General features: G+C 47.6%; 1 protein-coding gene across 1 annotated transcript in view; it reads right to left on the bottom strand.

The window, feature by feature from the left end:
• Window positions 1-11,646, bottom strand: part of SLC25A26 (solute carrier family 25 member 26) — a 243,915-nt gene extending 232,269 nt beyond the window's left edge. The window contains exon 1 of the mRNA XM_082266005.1: window positions 11,499-11,646. Within this exon, the coding sequence (XP_082122131.1) occupies window positions 11,499-11,531 (33 nt within the window). The 5' untranslated portion in view covers window positions 11,532-11,646. The remainder of the gene's footprint in view (window positions 1-11,498) is intronic.
• Between the last annotated feature and the right edge of the window lie 5,472 nt (window positions 11,647-17,118).

Genomic DNA, 17,118 nt, shown 5'->3' with positions numbered 1-17,118 from the left:
TGATTTTCAATTGAGAGCGTATTGTTGCACTGTATTTTAGTATGGTACCCAAATTGTGGCACGGCTAACAGAAATGCTCATCCCAAGCAGAAATAGATGACTCTCGGTGCCTTGGTAGAGCAAAGAAAATAATCAGCGATTCATCACATGCTGGTTATCACTTGTTTGAATTGCTACCCTCTGGCAGACGTTATAGGAATATTAAATTTAGAACAAATAAGTACAGAGAGAGCTTCTTTCCACGGGCTATTAAGGCAATAAATGGAAAAGTTAATTCAAGTCAGGTAACAATCGGTCAGGGCTAGAGTTTCTACTATTTTAGGGGAAGTTATTTATTTTTGTATACTGTATTATGGACATGCGAGTGAACTTGTCTCTGATTTTTAAAGTTGTGTGGAGTTTCTCTTTTGAAATTTCATTGTGGATTTTATTTGCAATGACAATAAGCCTTATCTTAAACCTGAACTTCGGGCATTTTTCTTTTTCCATGCAGTGGGGCTGTGCCCGCACTGCATAGGTTAACTGCTCATTTTTATCTAGGGGAATTGGAGAGATGAGAAATAGTCACCTAATCCTCCGATCCTCCCACTGCAAGACCAGTCCCTTCAGCTCCTGCCCTCATGGTCTTGTACAGTGGAATGTTCCTTACGTCATCATGCCCAAAGACCAGCTCTGGACGTGAAACAGTCAGGAATGGTCTACTGCTGGACCTGGGGGAGCAGTGGCGTAGCGTGGGGGGTGCAGAGGGGGCCACTCGCACCGGGCGCAACATTTAGGGGGGGCGCATTCCACGCCCGTCATCCGCAAGATGTCCCCATCCCTTTATTGTGACAGTGCTCGTCCGGCGCCCGCCCGCTCTTTCCTGCACTTGGCTCCTTTACTGCCTGTTTGTGCAGGACGAGCGGCGGACGCTGAAGGTGTCATGTGCGGCCAGGGGGCGGGGCTGGTCGTGGGTGAAGATGGCAGCCAACACCGGTGGCTCTGTGCATGTGCAGCGCCGCTCTTGGAGTCTCTCCCTGCTGTCTGGACCAGCTGCCTCCACGCTGGCTGCTGCTGCTGACACGCTGTGTCTCTCCTCTGCTCCAGATCGCCTCCTCAAGTCCCCAGTGTGTGGACACAGAAAGAGGTGAGTGATGTGCTGCTCCGGGAGCCCAGGGAAGTGGACATGGGAGGGGGGAGATAGGTCAGTGTAGGGGGGTGTTAGTGTAGGGGGGTGTCAGTGTATGGGGGGGGTCAGTGTAGGTGTCAGTGTAGGGGGGTGTCAGTGTATGGGGGGGGTCAGTGTAGGTGTCAGTGTATGGGGTGGGCAGTGTGTAGGGGGTGTCAGTGTATGGGGAGGGGCCAGTGTGTAGGGGGTGTCAGTGTATGGGGGGTCAGTGTAGGTGTCAGTGTATGGGGGGGGGGGGGTAATTGTAGGTGTCAGTGTATAGGGGGGGGGTCAGTGTAGGGGTCCATGTAGGTATCAGTGTATGGGGGTGTCAGTGTATGAGGTGTCAGTGTATGGGGGGGGTTAGTGCAAGGGTCAGTGTATGGGGGTGTCAGTGTATAGGGGGGGTCAGTGTAGGGGTCAGTGTAGGTGTCAGTGTATGGGTGGGGGTCAGTGAAGGGGGTCAGTGTAGTTGTCAGTTTAAGGGGGGTCAGTGTAGGTCTAGTGTAGGGGGGTCAGTGTAGGGGAGTCGGTGTGTGGTGTCAGTGTAAGGGGGGTCAGTGTAGGTCTTAGTGTAGGGGGGTCAGTGTAGGGGAGTCGGTGTGTGGTGTCAGTGTAAGGGGGGTCAGTGTAGGTCTTAGTGTAGGGGGGTCAGTGTAGGGGAGTCGGTGTGTGGTGTCAGTGTAAAGGGGGTCAGTGTAGGTCTTAGTGTAGGGGGGTCAGTGTAGGGGAGTCGGTGTGTGGTGTCAGTGAAAGGGGGGGTCAGTGTAGTTGTCAGTGTAGGTCTCAGTGTATGTGGGAATGTAGGGGTGGTCAGTGAAGGGGGGTTAGTGTAGTTGTCAGTGTAGTTGTCGGTGTAAGGGGGGTCAGTGTAGGGGGGTTAGTGAAGTTGTCAGTGTAAGGGGGGTCAGTATAGTTGTCAGTGAAGTTGTCAGTGTATGGGGGGCAGTGTATGGGGGGTCAGTGTATGTAGGGGTCAGTGTATGGGGGTGTCAGTGTAGGGGGTGTCAGTGTATGGGGGTCAGTGTAGGTCTTGGTGTAGGGGGGTCAGTGTAGGGGAGTCAGTGTGTGGTGTCAGTGTAGGGGGTGTCAGTGTATGAGGGGTCAGTGGGGGTGTCAGTGTATGGGGGGTTCAGTGTGTGGGTCAGTGTAGGGGGTGTCAGTGTAGGGGGTGTCAGTGTATGGGGGTGTCAGTGTATGGGGGTGTCAGTGTATGGGGGGGTCAGTGTATGGGGAGTTCAGTGTGTGGGTCAGTGTAGGGGGTGTCAGTGTATGGGGGGTCAGTGTAGGTGTCAGTGTATGGGGGGGGTCAGTGTAGGTGTCAGTGTATGGGTGGGTGTCAGTGTATGCGGGGGTCAGTGTAGGGGGTGTCAGTGTAGGTCTTGGTGTAGGGGGGTCAGTGTAGGGGAGTCAGTGTGTGGTGTCAGTGTTAGGGGGGGGGTCAGTGTAGGTGTCAGTGTAGTTGTCAGTGTAGGCCTCAGTGTATGTGGGAATGTAGGGGTAGTCAGTGAAGTTGTCAGTGTAAGGGGGGTCAGTGTAGGTGTCAGTGTATGGGGGGGTCAGTGTAGTTGTCAGTGAAGGTGTCAGTGTGGGGGGGGGTCATTGTAGGTGTCAGTGAAGGTAAAAGGTAGGTCTCTGTAATGGACAGGTAGGTCAGTGTAGGTATAAGGTAGGTCTCTGTAGGTGTCAGTGTAGTGGTCTAGTAGATTTGTGTAGGGGGCGCAAATTACTTACCTTGCCCCGGGCGCTGACAACCCACGCTACGCCACTGTGGGGGAGTACCTTTTTTTCTTAGGATTGAAGGATCAGGTGAGTATAAGCTCTGTGTTCATCCACAGACAAAATTAGCAGCTAACCCATGCAGTGCAGGCACAGCCCCCCCCGTTCGGTACGGTTTGCTTTTCCACTAAAGTAAAGTGGGTGGGATAACAACGATTCTCTGACCAATCAGTGGCTAGTAGTGACAAACAGTCAAGGCTGCATGCAAAGGATTGTGGGATATGGTACCCGTACGGCCCTCTTGGAACCACAACTGAGGTGGTACTGTTTAAGCGAGCCGTACCGTTCAGTTCCATGTAGTGGAAAAGCGTCGCCGTACCGTACCGTACCGAAGCGTTCCAACACCGTACCATGCGGTACCATGCAAAGCGCAAAAGTGAGCCGAACCGTTCAGTTCCATGCAGTGGAAAAGCGCCATTAGATACAACCTTAAGACATCCATTGGTTAAAGATGTTTTATATTCCTGGGAACTGCTTTAGGAGATGCCTGAAACCGGGCAAATAACGTTCACATTATGGTGGACATATCCAACTGTTCCTGCCTTATGGAACCAGATTTATCATATGCTTAACATATTTTTAAGTTATTAATTTTAAGTTACTATCCTGATGGTGGCGTTGCTTAATTTGAAACATGAGAAGACTCATTAACCACCAATTTAGACTTCTGATTTGTATATTTACTGCCACCAAACAGACTATAGCTAGAGCTTGGCTGACAAATATACTCTCCCCGAAAGCAGTAAAATCTGAAGTACACTGGATGCTCACGAACGATAAGCTAACACTAAGCTTACTGAGTCCATGTGTACATCTCATAAAAACGTGGGATCCAGAGTCACTAAATTCGTGCCATCGGGTTTTGATTGGCGTCTACTAGACCTGTAATGGTCACCTTACTTATCCAATGGTGAAGGAGTTCCCGCCACTCTCTTCCTTTTTCTATCTTCTCCATGTGTCTCCTGGCCCTACGTTTTTTATCTGTCTACCTGTTGACTTTCCACTCCTTCCCTAAAGTCATGCACTGATCATTTCTCTCTGTACCATATCGCCTGTTTCTGCTGCTGGATGCAATGCAGGTCTGTGTGCGAAAACAATAAAAATTATTGAACAAAAAGGTGCTTTGGTTTTTTTTTTACAGAAAACCAATTGCTGTCTCTTGTAGAATCAGTGATTGAGTACACACAACAGGTTTGCAAAAACAAGGTTGGGTGAAAGAAAAAATAGTTGAGATGCTTAGGAAGAGACAAAAAGGAGGAATAGAGGGCAATGAATGGTCCAATTGGGTTTGCCAAAAATACTGACAGGCAGACCCAATTTGTCTGCAGTGTAAAAGTGGCCTTAAAGTCTTAGAAAGCCCATACAGGTTTCATTTTTTCTTTTGTTGAACAAAAAGCAAGGTCTCAATTAGGGATGCACCGATCTGACTTTTTTGGACCCGATACCAATATCTGGCGTTGTGAAATCGCCGATACCGGAACCGATCCGGAGCTACACACAAAGCAAGCGGCTGCAGTACAGAGCAAAGCCGCTGCTTCATGTGTACGGCTCCTCCATTCACAGGCGGAGTGCATCTGATATCACTCCGCCTGTGAGTCGGGACTATACCGGAAGTAGCGGCTCCCATCCCATACAACCGTATTTTCGCGACTATAAGGCGCAGTATCAGTTAACAGTAAATTTTCAAACTATTTTCATATATAAACGCGCCGGATTATAAGGCGCACTTTTTTTTTGGAACTTTGATCCGCGCGAGGTTTACTGGCAGGTGCTCATCGCGAACCCTCGGATGACAGTTCCAGCGGATACTTTATGCCAGGCATCCACTATCCACTGGCACACAGTGGCATAACTGGCCCGGCGTTGCCTCCCCGTCTTCATGAAGGAGTGCTCTCCTTCCATCATCCATTGATTAGCAGTTTTGCCTTGAAGGAATGATTGACACTTATGTCCAGTGGTTGCACCCCTTTGGTCAAACCATCCAGTTAACGGTACATTTTCAAACTATTTTCATATATAAGGCGCACCGGATTATAAGGCGCATTGCCGGTTTTTGATCAAATTTTAGGATTTTCAGTGCGCCTTATAGTCCGAAAAATACGGTACTACTGCACCTAGTAAGGGATGGCTGAGCCGTTACCAAGCAAAAACCGGATCGGCCAGTGGTCAATGTTACCGATCCCCCGATCCATCTAAAATGGCCATATCGGCGCCGATATCCGATCCGAATATCGGATCGGTGCATCCCTAGTCTCAATCACTCCCGCCGAGCTATTGTATTCTGACAGTGAGCAGACTTCCCCGTCATCAGAATACATTGGTAAGTGCTGCCAGCTTTAGCTGGCGGCCTTGATTATTCAGCCATTTTCCAACAAGTTGGTTATACAGAAGTTGATCAGTAGATCCATCTATGTACATCCAGCCTGCACGTACAAGAATCAAAATTTGTCAGGTCTCTGCTCATGAAATTCAATCTTTGCCAGTAAATCTGCTTTACTGTAGGACAATGTAAATCCCTTTTATTTTATTGGTCTCCAAATGTGCCCCGATAAGGCGATATAAAACCATTTTGGACATGAACGATGCTCTTAGGAGACCTTTCACAAAGTTTCAGTACCCAGCTGAGATGTATTATACCACGGGGACCCTTTTAGCAATTATCTTGTCAGACGAAAAACATAACAGTCGTCGTATAACGGTACATCTCACTTTCAAGTGCTGTCTGCCAAGTGCTGAAGATGTGACACCTATAGCTGTAACTATAATCAATAAGGTAATTACACTTCTAATCTCAGACTAGGATATCATGCAGATTGATTGCCAGTTAGTATTCTCACTCAATGTTCCCTTCATTTGATGAAATCTTTGTTTAGCATCACAGTCTTTGGGAATTACAACATATCCCTACATACGCAGAATACATATATACAAAACACATTAACTGTATACATATATACACTAGGGATGCACCGATCTGACTTTTTTGGTCCCGATCTTTTGATTTGTGAAATTGCCGGTCCCGATTCCGATCCGGAAGTACTGTTTTGATAGCTTATAACAAAATAATACTTCCGGATTGGTATTGGGATCAGCAGATACCGAGGAAATGTCCACATCACACAGCCAGTGATGTGGATACCGCAAGAAAGACGACCCCCCCCCCCCCCTATAAACAGAAGAAGAATGCCTGCAACTGTAGAATTAGATGAGTAAAAGCTTTTTTTTCTCCTATTGAAGTGATTGAGGGAGGGTCAGAAGCCTGGAGAGTAGCGACGCCCCGGATCGGCCCGTGGATCTGCTAAATTTTACCGATCCAGCTATTTTGCCAGTATCGGGGCCGATATCCAATCCGAATATCAGATCGGTGCATCCCTAATATACACCAATAGCCAAAAATGTATGCATTTTTTTCCATTCATCTTACAAAAGCAACAGTATTCAATAACATGGGATATCTCACATCCTTGCTTGCTAAGGCACTAGTCACGTGGTCTATCCCAGATAAAATATAGATACCAAGATCCTCCACAAACGCCTTGGAAATGTGAGCCATGTAATGCAGCAGAGATTTTTTTGGGGGCTTGGTCTAATGATGGCTCTACAAATGTCAAATGATCAATGTCTTCTGGTATGAATCATTGATCTATAGTCAACAATCGACTCAATTAATATCCCACACACAGGAAGCTAGATTTTAATTGATAGTTCAGATACAATAACAGTTCTAGAAGAACTTAAAGCGGAACTTCACCCTAAAAGGAGTCCTATTTTTTTTTTGGGGGGGGGGGAGTGGGTACCTGCTTTTGACAAGCACCCATTCGGATGGCCGCAGACCGGCTACAGGAAGTTCTGACTCCTGCCCCCAACCTTCTGGAACACATTTCATATCCCAGAAGGCTGTGAAGCCATTCACAAAGCACAGACATAAAGAAGTGATTTGGCTGAGGACTGCACTGAAGTCTAGGGCAGGTGGGTGTGCTTTTTTTTTTAAAAAAAAAAGTCAGCAGCCACAGTATTTGTAGCTGCTGACTTTAAATTTTTTTTTTTTTTTCAAACAAGGGAGAAGAACCGCTTTAAAAAGATATTCCAGGTATGGATAATTTCAGGGCTCAAATCCTGCAGGAATGCAAGGGAACAATGTTCCTGTACTTTTTAGACAGCAGGAACACCATTCCCATTAGGAGCCGCGTCCTGGTGCCTCCCAACAGAATCCCGGCACCACCTACTGCTCTGGGATGGCAGATTGATAAGCCCAGATTGCAGGTTCCCGACCCGCCATCCCCGAGCATCAGTGTGAAGGAACTGAGCCAGCACTAGAGGAAGCAGAGCCGATGCTTCCTGTATAGCGCCAGCTCCTGTCACAGGCGGAGTGATACCAAATGTACCCGGCCTGTAGCATGGAGCGATACAGAAAGCATCGGCTCTGCTCTCTAGTGCAGACGCATGCTTCCTCCAGTGCTGCTCCTGTTACACTGATAGAAAGGAACCAGCCAGCAGTATCAGCCAACAGTACCCGTCAACAGTACCCGCCAACAGCACCAGCCAACAGCCATACCTGCCTGGGGCACAGCAGCAGCCAGCGATACCTGCAGTAATCCTGAGGAAGAGTTGAAGATTGAGGTGCAGGTAAACTGCAGTGCATCCCTGTGAAAGCAGCCTTATGCTCTGCATAAGCTGTGTGGACACGAACCAGTCATCTGCCCGCTCCGGTCATTGTGGTTCGCAACTGGTTACCAAGTCGATAAAGTGGCCCTCGCCCCTCAAAAAGATATATATATATCATATATATTGGGGTATATATTTTATAAGATACTTAAAACTTCTTTGATATCAGAACCCTATATTCAGCAAGCGCTGTAGTTAGCTTTTTGTCCCAAGAGCGTGTGTATGTGCAGCTGCGGCCTGGGAAATGCCTCACTGCCTACGATTGGCAGTGTGCAGTGACGGCTTCCTGTCAGCTCAGGTGTGTTCAGATCGTACGCGCCTAAGCTCATCCCTAATCCCTATACAACGTGTGCCCTATAAAAGGAGATGGGCATTAGGGTATATATCCAGAGTAAACCCCTTCTAAATCTTGATACACCAGACATGTGTAAAGGGCAATGGTGTGCACAGAGCAATATACACTCTGGGCTCCAGATGAGATGGGTTCTAGGAACACTGTAACTCCTGGCTTAGCGCATGTGCAGGGTTTTCTTTCACCAGTGGACACCCAATGCCTGAACAGGATTTCCGCACACAGGACCAGGAATAACTGGCAGCGTAGATGGCAGTGGTGGAGGATGTTTGCGGGTGCCAGTGGCAAACATCAAAATCACTATATTTTTATTTATTTTTTTAACTCCAATCAGCTGCAGGCCATTCTCCGGCACGCAGCCGAACAAAGCCGCGGGATGCTGGTGATGTCAGTGCCCTTATATGGACACATGCCCATATTAAGACAATGACATTGACAGAATGTGGACATACACTGATCAGCCATACCATTCAGTGTATGTCAACATTCTGTCAATGTCATTGTCTTAATATGGGCATGTGTCCATATAAGTACACTGACATCACCAGCATCCCGCCGATTTGTTCACGTTGGCTGCGTGGCGGAGAATGGCCTGCAGCTGATTGGAGTTAAAAAAATAAATAAAAATATAGTGATTTTGATGTTTGCCACTGGCACCCGCAAACATCCTCCACCACTGCCATCTACGCTGCCAGTTATTCCTGGTCCTGTGTGTGGAAATCCTGTTCAGGCATTGGGCTTCCACTGGTGAAAGAAAACCCTGCACATGCGCTAAGCCAGGAGTTACAGTGTTCCTAGAACCCATCTCATCTTGAGCCCAGAGTGTATATTGCTCTGTGCACACCACTGGCAGGTAAAATTAATAACATTGACTATTTTGTTACAATGGCACCTCAGGGTGGGATATATTAGGCAGCAAGTGAGCACGTTGTCCCTGAAGTTTATATGTTGAAAGCAGAATAAAAGGCAAGCGCAAGGATTTGAGTGACTCCGACAAGGGCCAAATTCTAAATAGCTAGATGACTGGGTCACAGCAACTCCAAAACTGCAGCTTTTGAGGGATTTTCCCAGTCTGCGGTGGTCGGAACCTACAAAAAATGGTTCAAAGAAAGAAAACCAGTGTACTGGTGACAGGGTCATGGGCAGCCAAGGCTCAGTGATGCAGGTGAGGAGCAAAGGCTGGTCCGTGTAGTCAAATCCAATAGAAGAGCTACTGTAGTTCAAATTGCTGGTTCAGATATAAAGCGGTCACACAGGGGTGGATTTACTAAAACTGGTGTACTCAAAATCCTGGTGCAGTTGTGCATGATAGCCAAACAGCTTCTAACTTCAGCTTGTTCAGTTAGACTTTCACACAGGCGCACCACCGACGGAGTCCGTTCTGCTCAGCGGGGGATCGATCCGCTGATCCCCGCTGAGCAGGCAGATGACAGCTCCGTCTCCGCTCTGTGTGCGGAGATGGAGCTGTCAGATCCCCGATGTCCTCTATGAGGAGATCGGATGAGAACGGACCGCCTGTTCGTTCTCATCCGATCCGATCCTCCAGACGGATGGAAAATAGGGTTTCCATCCGTCTGGATTTCACGGACAGGATCGGATTTGAGAGCAGCGGGTGTCAGCGGATATGTCACCGCTGACATCCACTGCCCCATAGGGATGCATGGAGCATCCGATCAGGTCCACCTGAAAAACTGACAGACGGATCAGATCGGATCGCCCGAGTGAAAGGGGCCTTAACCTTTGGTAATAAAATCTGGAAGCTGATTGGGGTCTATGCATTGTTGCACCTGATTTTGCACTCTCCAGCTGTTGTAAATAACACCCACAGTGCATCGCAGTTTGTTGTGTTTGGGGCTATTAAGCCGCAGACTGGTCAGGGTGCCTATGCTGACCCGTGTCCATAGCCAAAAGTGCTAAACAAAAAAGTGGGCATCAGTACTGGACCACAGAGCAATGAAAGAAGGTGGCCTGGTCTGATGAATTACATTTTCTTTTATATCATATGGATAGCCGTTTGTATGTGCGTCACTTACCTGGGGGGAAGAGATAGCACCAGGATGCACTATGGGAAGACGGCAACCCGGTGGAGGCAGTGTGATGCTTTGGGCAATGTTCTGCTGGGTAATGCCATTAATGTGGAGGTTACCTGGCACGTGACGCCTACCTAAACATTGTTGCTGACCAAGTACAGTACATCCCTTAATGGAAACGGTATTGGCTGAAGGCAGTGACCTCTTTCAGCAGGATAATGTTCCCTGCCACACTGCAAAAATATTTCAAGAATGGTTTGTTGAACATAACAACAAGTTTCAGATTTTGACTTGGCCTCTGTCCAAATTCTCCAGATCCCAATCCAATTGATGATCTGTGGGATGTGCTGGAAAATAAACAAGAGGTCTCACCTTGCAACTTACAGGACTTAACCTCTTCACGCTGCGCCTCCCAGCTCTTTAAGATGCTGGGAAGCAGGGCGTGGCTTAAGATCATGTGACCGCCGCGATTGGATATCAAGGTGGTCATGTGATCTGAAATCTTTTTTGGTTAGACACTATTCACTGTGCCGGGAGCGCGCAGGGCATGCGTTTTCAGCACAGCGCTATTGATCGCAATTCACGCAAACAAGCGGCCTCTTGCCACTAAAGCCCAGGGGCCGAGAGGTCGCATATTTGCTTGGGGGCGACACCAAGGGGTTTAAAGTGGTAGTATACTCCGCTATTTGACTTTTACCTACAGGTAAGCCTATAATAAGGCTTACCTGTAGGTATAATTAATATCTCCTAAACCGGCACGATTTAGGGGATATTTAACCTGCATGCAGCCGCTGACGTCAGGTGGACCTTAAGAGCTCCTTGCCGGATCTTGCCGGAAAGTGAAACTCCCGCGTGCATGCGCGGGAGTGACATCATCACGGCTCTGGCCACTCACAGCGCTGGAGCCGCCGAACCAGGAAGAGACGCCGAGGGAGCATGTCAACGCCCTCAGCGTTGTCCAGACGACCGTGTCGGGGCTTCGTTCTAAGGTAAGTATTTAGTATGCGATGCATACTAGCTCATTATGCCATTGTCCTGCAGGGTTTGTTTTTTTTCAGGAGTATACAACCGCTGATCTACCAGCAGCTTGGTGCCAGATAACACAGCGTACCTTCAAAGATCTAGTGGAGTCCATGCCGCGACGGGTTATGGTGGGTGGTCATAGTTTTATAGCTCATTGGTGTAATGGCACCCCTTTGTTAAGTGAGCCATAGTGGGGGGGGGGGGGGGGGCTGGTATGACCCAGCCTGTTGCTGATTGGAGCATAGGGAAGCACGATGTTGATATTTGGATAGTTATTCGGATAAAGTTCTGAGAACACGCAAGCTCATCTGTAATGAAGATTATGGCAAATGCTCCACCACCCCAGCTAAAAACACCCCCACCTAAACTAGATTTTTGTTTTTTTTTCCCTTTTTTTATAGCATCTAAACTATGTTTCTCCAGAGTTCTATGACTACAAGTCCTTCCAACACACAGTGATAGATGAGAGGAGCCCCTTCAGTCACACACAGGGGATACTCACCAGTAAGGAGGTGAAGAACTCCCTCCTCTCCATAGTAACTGTGTGAGGTTACCTCTTCTGTACACACATCACACTCACATGTGCCATAGGCTGACTACCAACAACACAGGGTGACCTGAACACTGCGGACAACAGTTCCCCCCCGGGGATATGTATGTACACCGCACCACAGAGCGACAATGCTTGGTTTAACCCAGGGTTAATTTTTGGTTGTCCCACTGCTGTCAGTGAAACCGGCATCTGGCTTAGAACTAGGGAAAACTGCAGCATTTCACACCTGTCCGCGCTCAAGGCGCCATGTTGTTGAAGCCAATGACTGAAAACCGGTTTCAGACTGCAAAGAGTTTGCACTGTACTATTTGAATTGACAGTCTAGTTTTACACAGACAGGATTTTGCATGTACTTCAGACAGGTCTACAAATAGAGCATCTATTTTCAAGGTCAACAGGCCAAGGATGTAATTGGCAGCAGCACCAGATCTTCTGGCCACCAATACTGCTCTGTAATCATGTTTGAAATCATTTATTATTATGATCAATTATTATTAATATCAAAATAGGATCAATTATTACTAATTAATAATCATTCATTCATTATTCATTTACTAAACCTTTATAATCGTGAACACATCCTTAACCACTTAAGCCCCGGAGGATTTTCCTGCTAAACGACCAGGGGGTATTTTGCGATTCGGCACTGCGTGACTTTAACGGACAATTGCGCTGTCGTGCAACACTGTACCTAAACGAATTTGACGTCCTTTTTTTCCCACAAACAGAGCTTTCTTTTGGTGGTATTTGGTCACCTGTGCGATTTTTTGATCACGCGCTATAAACAAAAAAAGAGCATCAATTTTGCAAAAATAGCAATATTTTTCACATTTTTTTATATGAAATTTCCCCCAAAAAAAATGTAAAAATCAAAATTTTCTAACATTTTCGGCCAATTTGTTTTATGCTACCTATGTTTGGTAAGAAAAATCGCAAAAAGCGTATTTTGATTGGTTTGCGCAAAAGTTATCGCGTTTACTAACAAAGGGAAAGATTTTTGTCATTTTGGTTGTTTTTTTTTTTAACGGGTAATGGCGGCGATCTGCGATTTTTTTTGCGGTCCTGCGACATTGCGGCGGACAGATCGGACCCTTGACTGAAATTTTTGACACTTTTGGGGTTACCAGTGACATTTCTACAGTAATCAGTGCTATATATATGCACTGTTACTGTAAAAAAACACTGGTAGTGAAGGGGTTAACTTTATTTGGGAGGGAGGGGCTGTGTGTGTCCCTAGGGGCGTGCTTTCTACTGTGATTGGCTGTGGCTTGAGGTGAAAGGACACTGATCAACGGATCTACATAGTAGATCTGTCTGATCAGTGTTTTAACACCGAGGAGAATGACAGGCAGCTTGTTTACACAAGCTGCCTGACTTTCTCCCTCTCCCCCGACGATCGCCGAGTGAGCGGCGGACATCGGGTCCGCCGGTCACACGCGCGGGGGGGGTCCGTGACCGCGCGGGAGCGGGAGCGTGCCTTAGGCGGCGCGCGCTCGCTCCCCAGACCCTCCCAGGCTAGTGACGTTAATTAACGTCACTCTGCCTGGCAGGGGCTGACCGCCGCAGTAAATTTACTTGCGACGGTCGGCAAGCGGTTAAAGCAGAGTTTCAGCCTAAACACACACTCACCTGTCCAACAGTCCAGCGATGCGGCCGCCCAAAGCCTCGCTCTTCTCCCTCTGTCTGCGGCGCCGGCATCACTGGTGTGGGCACCCGGCTGTGACAGTTGTCAGCTTCACAGCCCGGTACGCACTGTGCATGCGCGAGTTGCGCAGCGCGTCGTGATTGGCCGGCAACCTTCTGGGACCTCTGACATGTCCCAGAAGATTGCAGGGAGGGAGGGGGAGAGGAGAACTTCCGCTCAGGGCGCTGCGGCGCTCCGAGCGGAAGTGGGAGCGGGTACCTGTCAAAACTAGGTACCTGCTCCCCCCCCCCCCCAAAAAAAATGACATGCCAAATGTGGCATGCCAGGGGGTTAGAACTGCCTAAAGCGGAAGTTCCACTTTTGGGTGGAACTCCGCTTTAAAGTGATTGTAAAGTCTTTTTTTTTGTTGTTTTAAGCTAAAGTAGAAGTTTAGGCAAAACCTTTCCTTTAGATTTTTTCCTTTAGATTTACCAAAACCATATAATATGAGGTCAGACCTAAACACTTTCAATTTGTATGCAATCAGGCAGGCCCTTGCACTACATAGTTGAAGAAGAAGAAAAGAAAAGCGCCCATGGGAATTTAATTGAGGTGGGTACCGTAGGCCATAAATACTGCATTTTATTTTGTCATACAATACACAGTAGACAGGATCAAACAGCAAAAGTACAAAAAGTATACATATAGGTCCCTAACAGTATAAATTGCATGTAGATACATAAACATCTTGAGGCTCAATGCATTTTGTGAGGTTATATATGTACAGTGGGTACGGAAAGTATTCAGACCCCCTTAAATTTTTCACTCTTTGTTATATTGCAGCCATTTGCTAAAATCATTTAGGTTCATTCTTCTTCCTCATGAATGTACACATAGCACCCCATACTGACAGAAAAACACAGAATTGTTGACATTGTTGCAGATTTATTAAAAAAGAAAAACTGAAATATCACATGGTCCTAAGTATTCAGACCCTTTGCTCAGTATTTAGTAGAAGCCCCCTTTTGATCTAATACAGCCAGGAGTATTTTTGGGAAAGATGCAACAAGTCTTTCACACCTGGATTTGGGGATCCTCTGCCATTCCTCCTTGCAGATCCTCTCCAGTTCTGTCAGGTTGGATGGTAAACGTTGGTGGACAGCCATTTTTAGGTCTCTCCAGAGATGCTCAATTGGGTTTAAGTCAGGGCTCTGGCTGGGCCATTCAAGAACAGTCACGGAGTTGTTGTGAAGCCACTCCTTCGTTATTTTAGCTGTGTGCTTAGGGTCATTGTCTTGTTGGAAGGTAAACCTTTGGCCCAGTCTGAGGTCCAGAGCACTCTGGAGAAGGTTTTTGTCCAGGATATCCCTGTACTTGGCCGCATTCATCTTTCCCTCGATTGCAACCAGTCGTCCTGTCCCTGCAGCTGAAAAACACCCCCACAGCATGATGCTGCCACCACCATGCTTCACTGTTGGGACTGTATTGGACAGGTGATGAGCAGTGCCTGGTTTTCTCCACACATACCGCTTAGAATTAAGGCCAAAATGCTCTATTTTGGTCTCATCAGACCAGAGAATCTTATTTCTCACCATCTTGGAGTCCTTCAGGTGTTTTTTTAGCAAACTCCATGCGGGCTTTCATGTGTCTTACACTGAGGAGAGGCTTCCGTCGGGCCACCCTGCCATAAAGCCCCGACTGGTGGAGGGCTGCAGTGATGGTTGACTCTCTACAACTTTCTCCCATCTCCTGACTGCATCTCTGGAGCTCAGCCACAGTGATCTTTGGGTTCTTCTTTACCTCTCTCACCAAGGCTCTTCTCCCCCGATAGCTCAGTTTGGCCGGACGGCCAGCTCTAGGAAGGGTTCTGGTCGTCCCAAACGTCTTCCATTTGAGGATTATGGAGGCCACTGTGCTCTTAGGAACCTTAAGTGCAGCAGAAATCTTTTTGGAACCTTGGCCAGATCTGTGCCTTGCCACAATTCTGTCTCTGAGCTCTTCAGGCAGTTCCTTTGACCTCATGATTCTCATTTGCTCTGACATGCATTGTGATCTGGAAGGTCTTATATAGACAGGTGTGTGGCTTTCCTAATCAAGTCCAATCAGTATAATCAAACACAGCTGGACTCAAATGAAGGTGTAGAACCATCTCAAGGATGATCAGAAGAAATGGAAAGCACCTGAGTTAAATATATGAGTGTCACAGCAAAGGGTCTGAATACTTAGGACCATGTAATATTTCAGTTTTTCTTTTTTAATAAATCTGCAACAATGTCAACAATTCTGTGTTTTTCTGTCAGTATGGGGTGCTATGTGTACATTCATGAGGAAGAAGAATGAACTTAAATGATTAAAGCAAATGGCTGCAATATAACAAAGAGTGAAAAAAATTTAAGGGGGTCTGAATACTTTCCGTACCCACTGTATATGCGTATATAAGAATATGTAAAAATAATGAAGTAAGGTAATCTACTATATATAATAATGGAGTATAAGGAGTATCTGTGTAATAGACATATAGTAAAGCACAAGCAGGAGTATAGAACAAGAGATGAAAAGAAAAACGGGTGTGTAGTGAAACAGATGGAGACCAGAGAAGTGGAGGAAAAAGAAAAAGTGATACCGATAAAGAGTGTGGCAAAAAAAGAGCCAAGAAGGAGTGAGAAATGTATAGGGGTATAAAAGTGTGAAGTCCATAGGGAATTAATGAATGTACCAGAGTGAGTTGAAGTCTGCCAAGGCATGCAAATGTGAAGCCAGTGGTGTGGGATAAATCTCCTGGGTGACTGAGTGAATCTGCAATTCCTGGTGCAAAAACCTCCCCTATGTACCCCCAAGGAGGCGTGGTGAGCGCCACGCCTAACGCCATGTGGAGCGGCTAATGAGAGACATGAACAGACGCCTAAGGCGAGTGTCATCTCAGGGGAAGATACGGCACCAAAGCTCCGGTTTCCCCAAGCCTGCAATGGGTGGAACGAGTGTGGCCGATGCAATGACGTCACAAGTGTGACCGTCAAGCGTCGGGCACAGTGCATGGCGTCGATGTAAAGATGGCCCCGCCCGTCCACATGGTGAAAAGGAGGGTACAGCAGGGGAGAGAAAGAATCTCCCCAAATCTCACATCGCAACTCCCGGAGCAGGTCAGACCAACCACCAGAGAGAGCACTGGTCAATCAGTGCTCCCTCTGGTGGTTGGTCTGACCTGCTCCGGGAGTTGCGATGTGAGATTCCCACATGTCCCCCCCTTGTGTGGATGCAATATGGGTCACCACTTAATGCCACCACCCCTTGTCTGTTTGTTCCACTCCTTCAATTCCCGGGTCAAGGGTTGGCAGCCACTACCTGGGGGTTGCACGGGTCTCTCATCCCGGCTCAGCTGATGTGAGTACTTATCCGTCGTCAGGTCCATTTTAACCACTTGCAGACTGCCTAACGATGATTTACGTCGCCAGTAAGCCCCTCACAGGCAAAGTGACGTAGGTCTACGTCGCTAGCCTGTGAGGTTCTAGGGAGCGAGCCCGCGCCGCCGGAGGCACGCTCCCGCTCCCGATCGCTCACGGACCCCCCCGCGCTTGTGCCCAGTGGACCCGATGTCCGCTGGGCACTCGCGATTGTCCGTTACAGCGGGAGAAAGGCAGGCGGCTAATGTAAACACAGCCACCTGTCATTCTCCCCTGTGTAAGAATTGAGATCATACGGTTCTGCTATGTAGGACCGTAGATCTCTGTTCTTACACCTCAAGCCACATCCAATCACAGTTAGAAGCACGCCCCAAGGGACACACCTAACCCCTCCTTCTCAAATAAAGTTAACTCCTTCCCTGCCATTGTCATTTTTACAGTAACAGTGCATATGTATAGCACTGATTACTGTAGAAATGTCACTGGTAACCCCAAAAGTGTCAAAAATGTCAGTCAAGGGTCCGATCTGTCCGCCGCAATGTCG

Source organism: Pelophylax lessonae (genome assembly GCF_965119305.1).
Source record: "Pelophylax lessonae genome assembly, chromosome: 8".
Lineage (NCBI taxonomy): Eukaryota > Metazoa > Chordata > Amphibia > Anura > Ranidae > Pelophylax > Pelophylax lessonae.
Note: the sequence above shows the minus strand (reverse complement) of the source record. Positions and strands in the feature narration are given on the sequence as shown.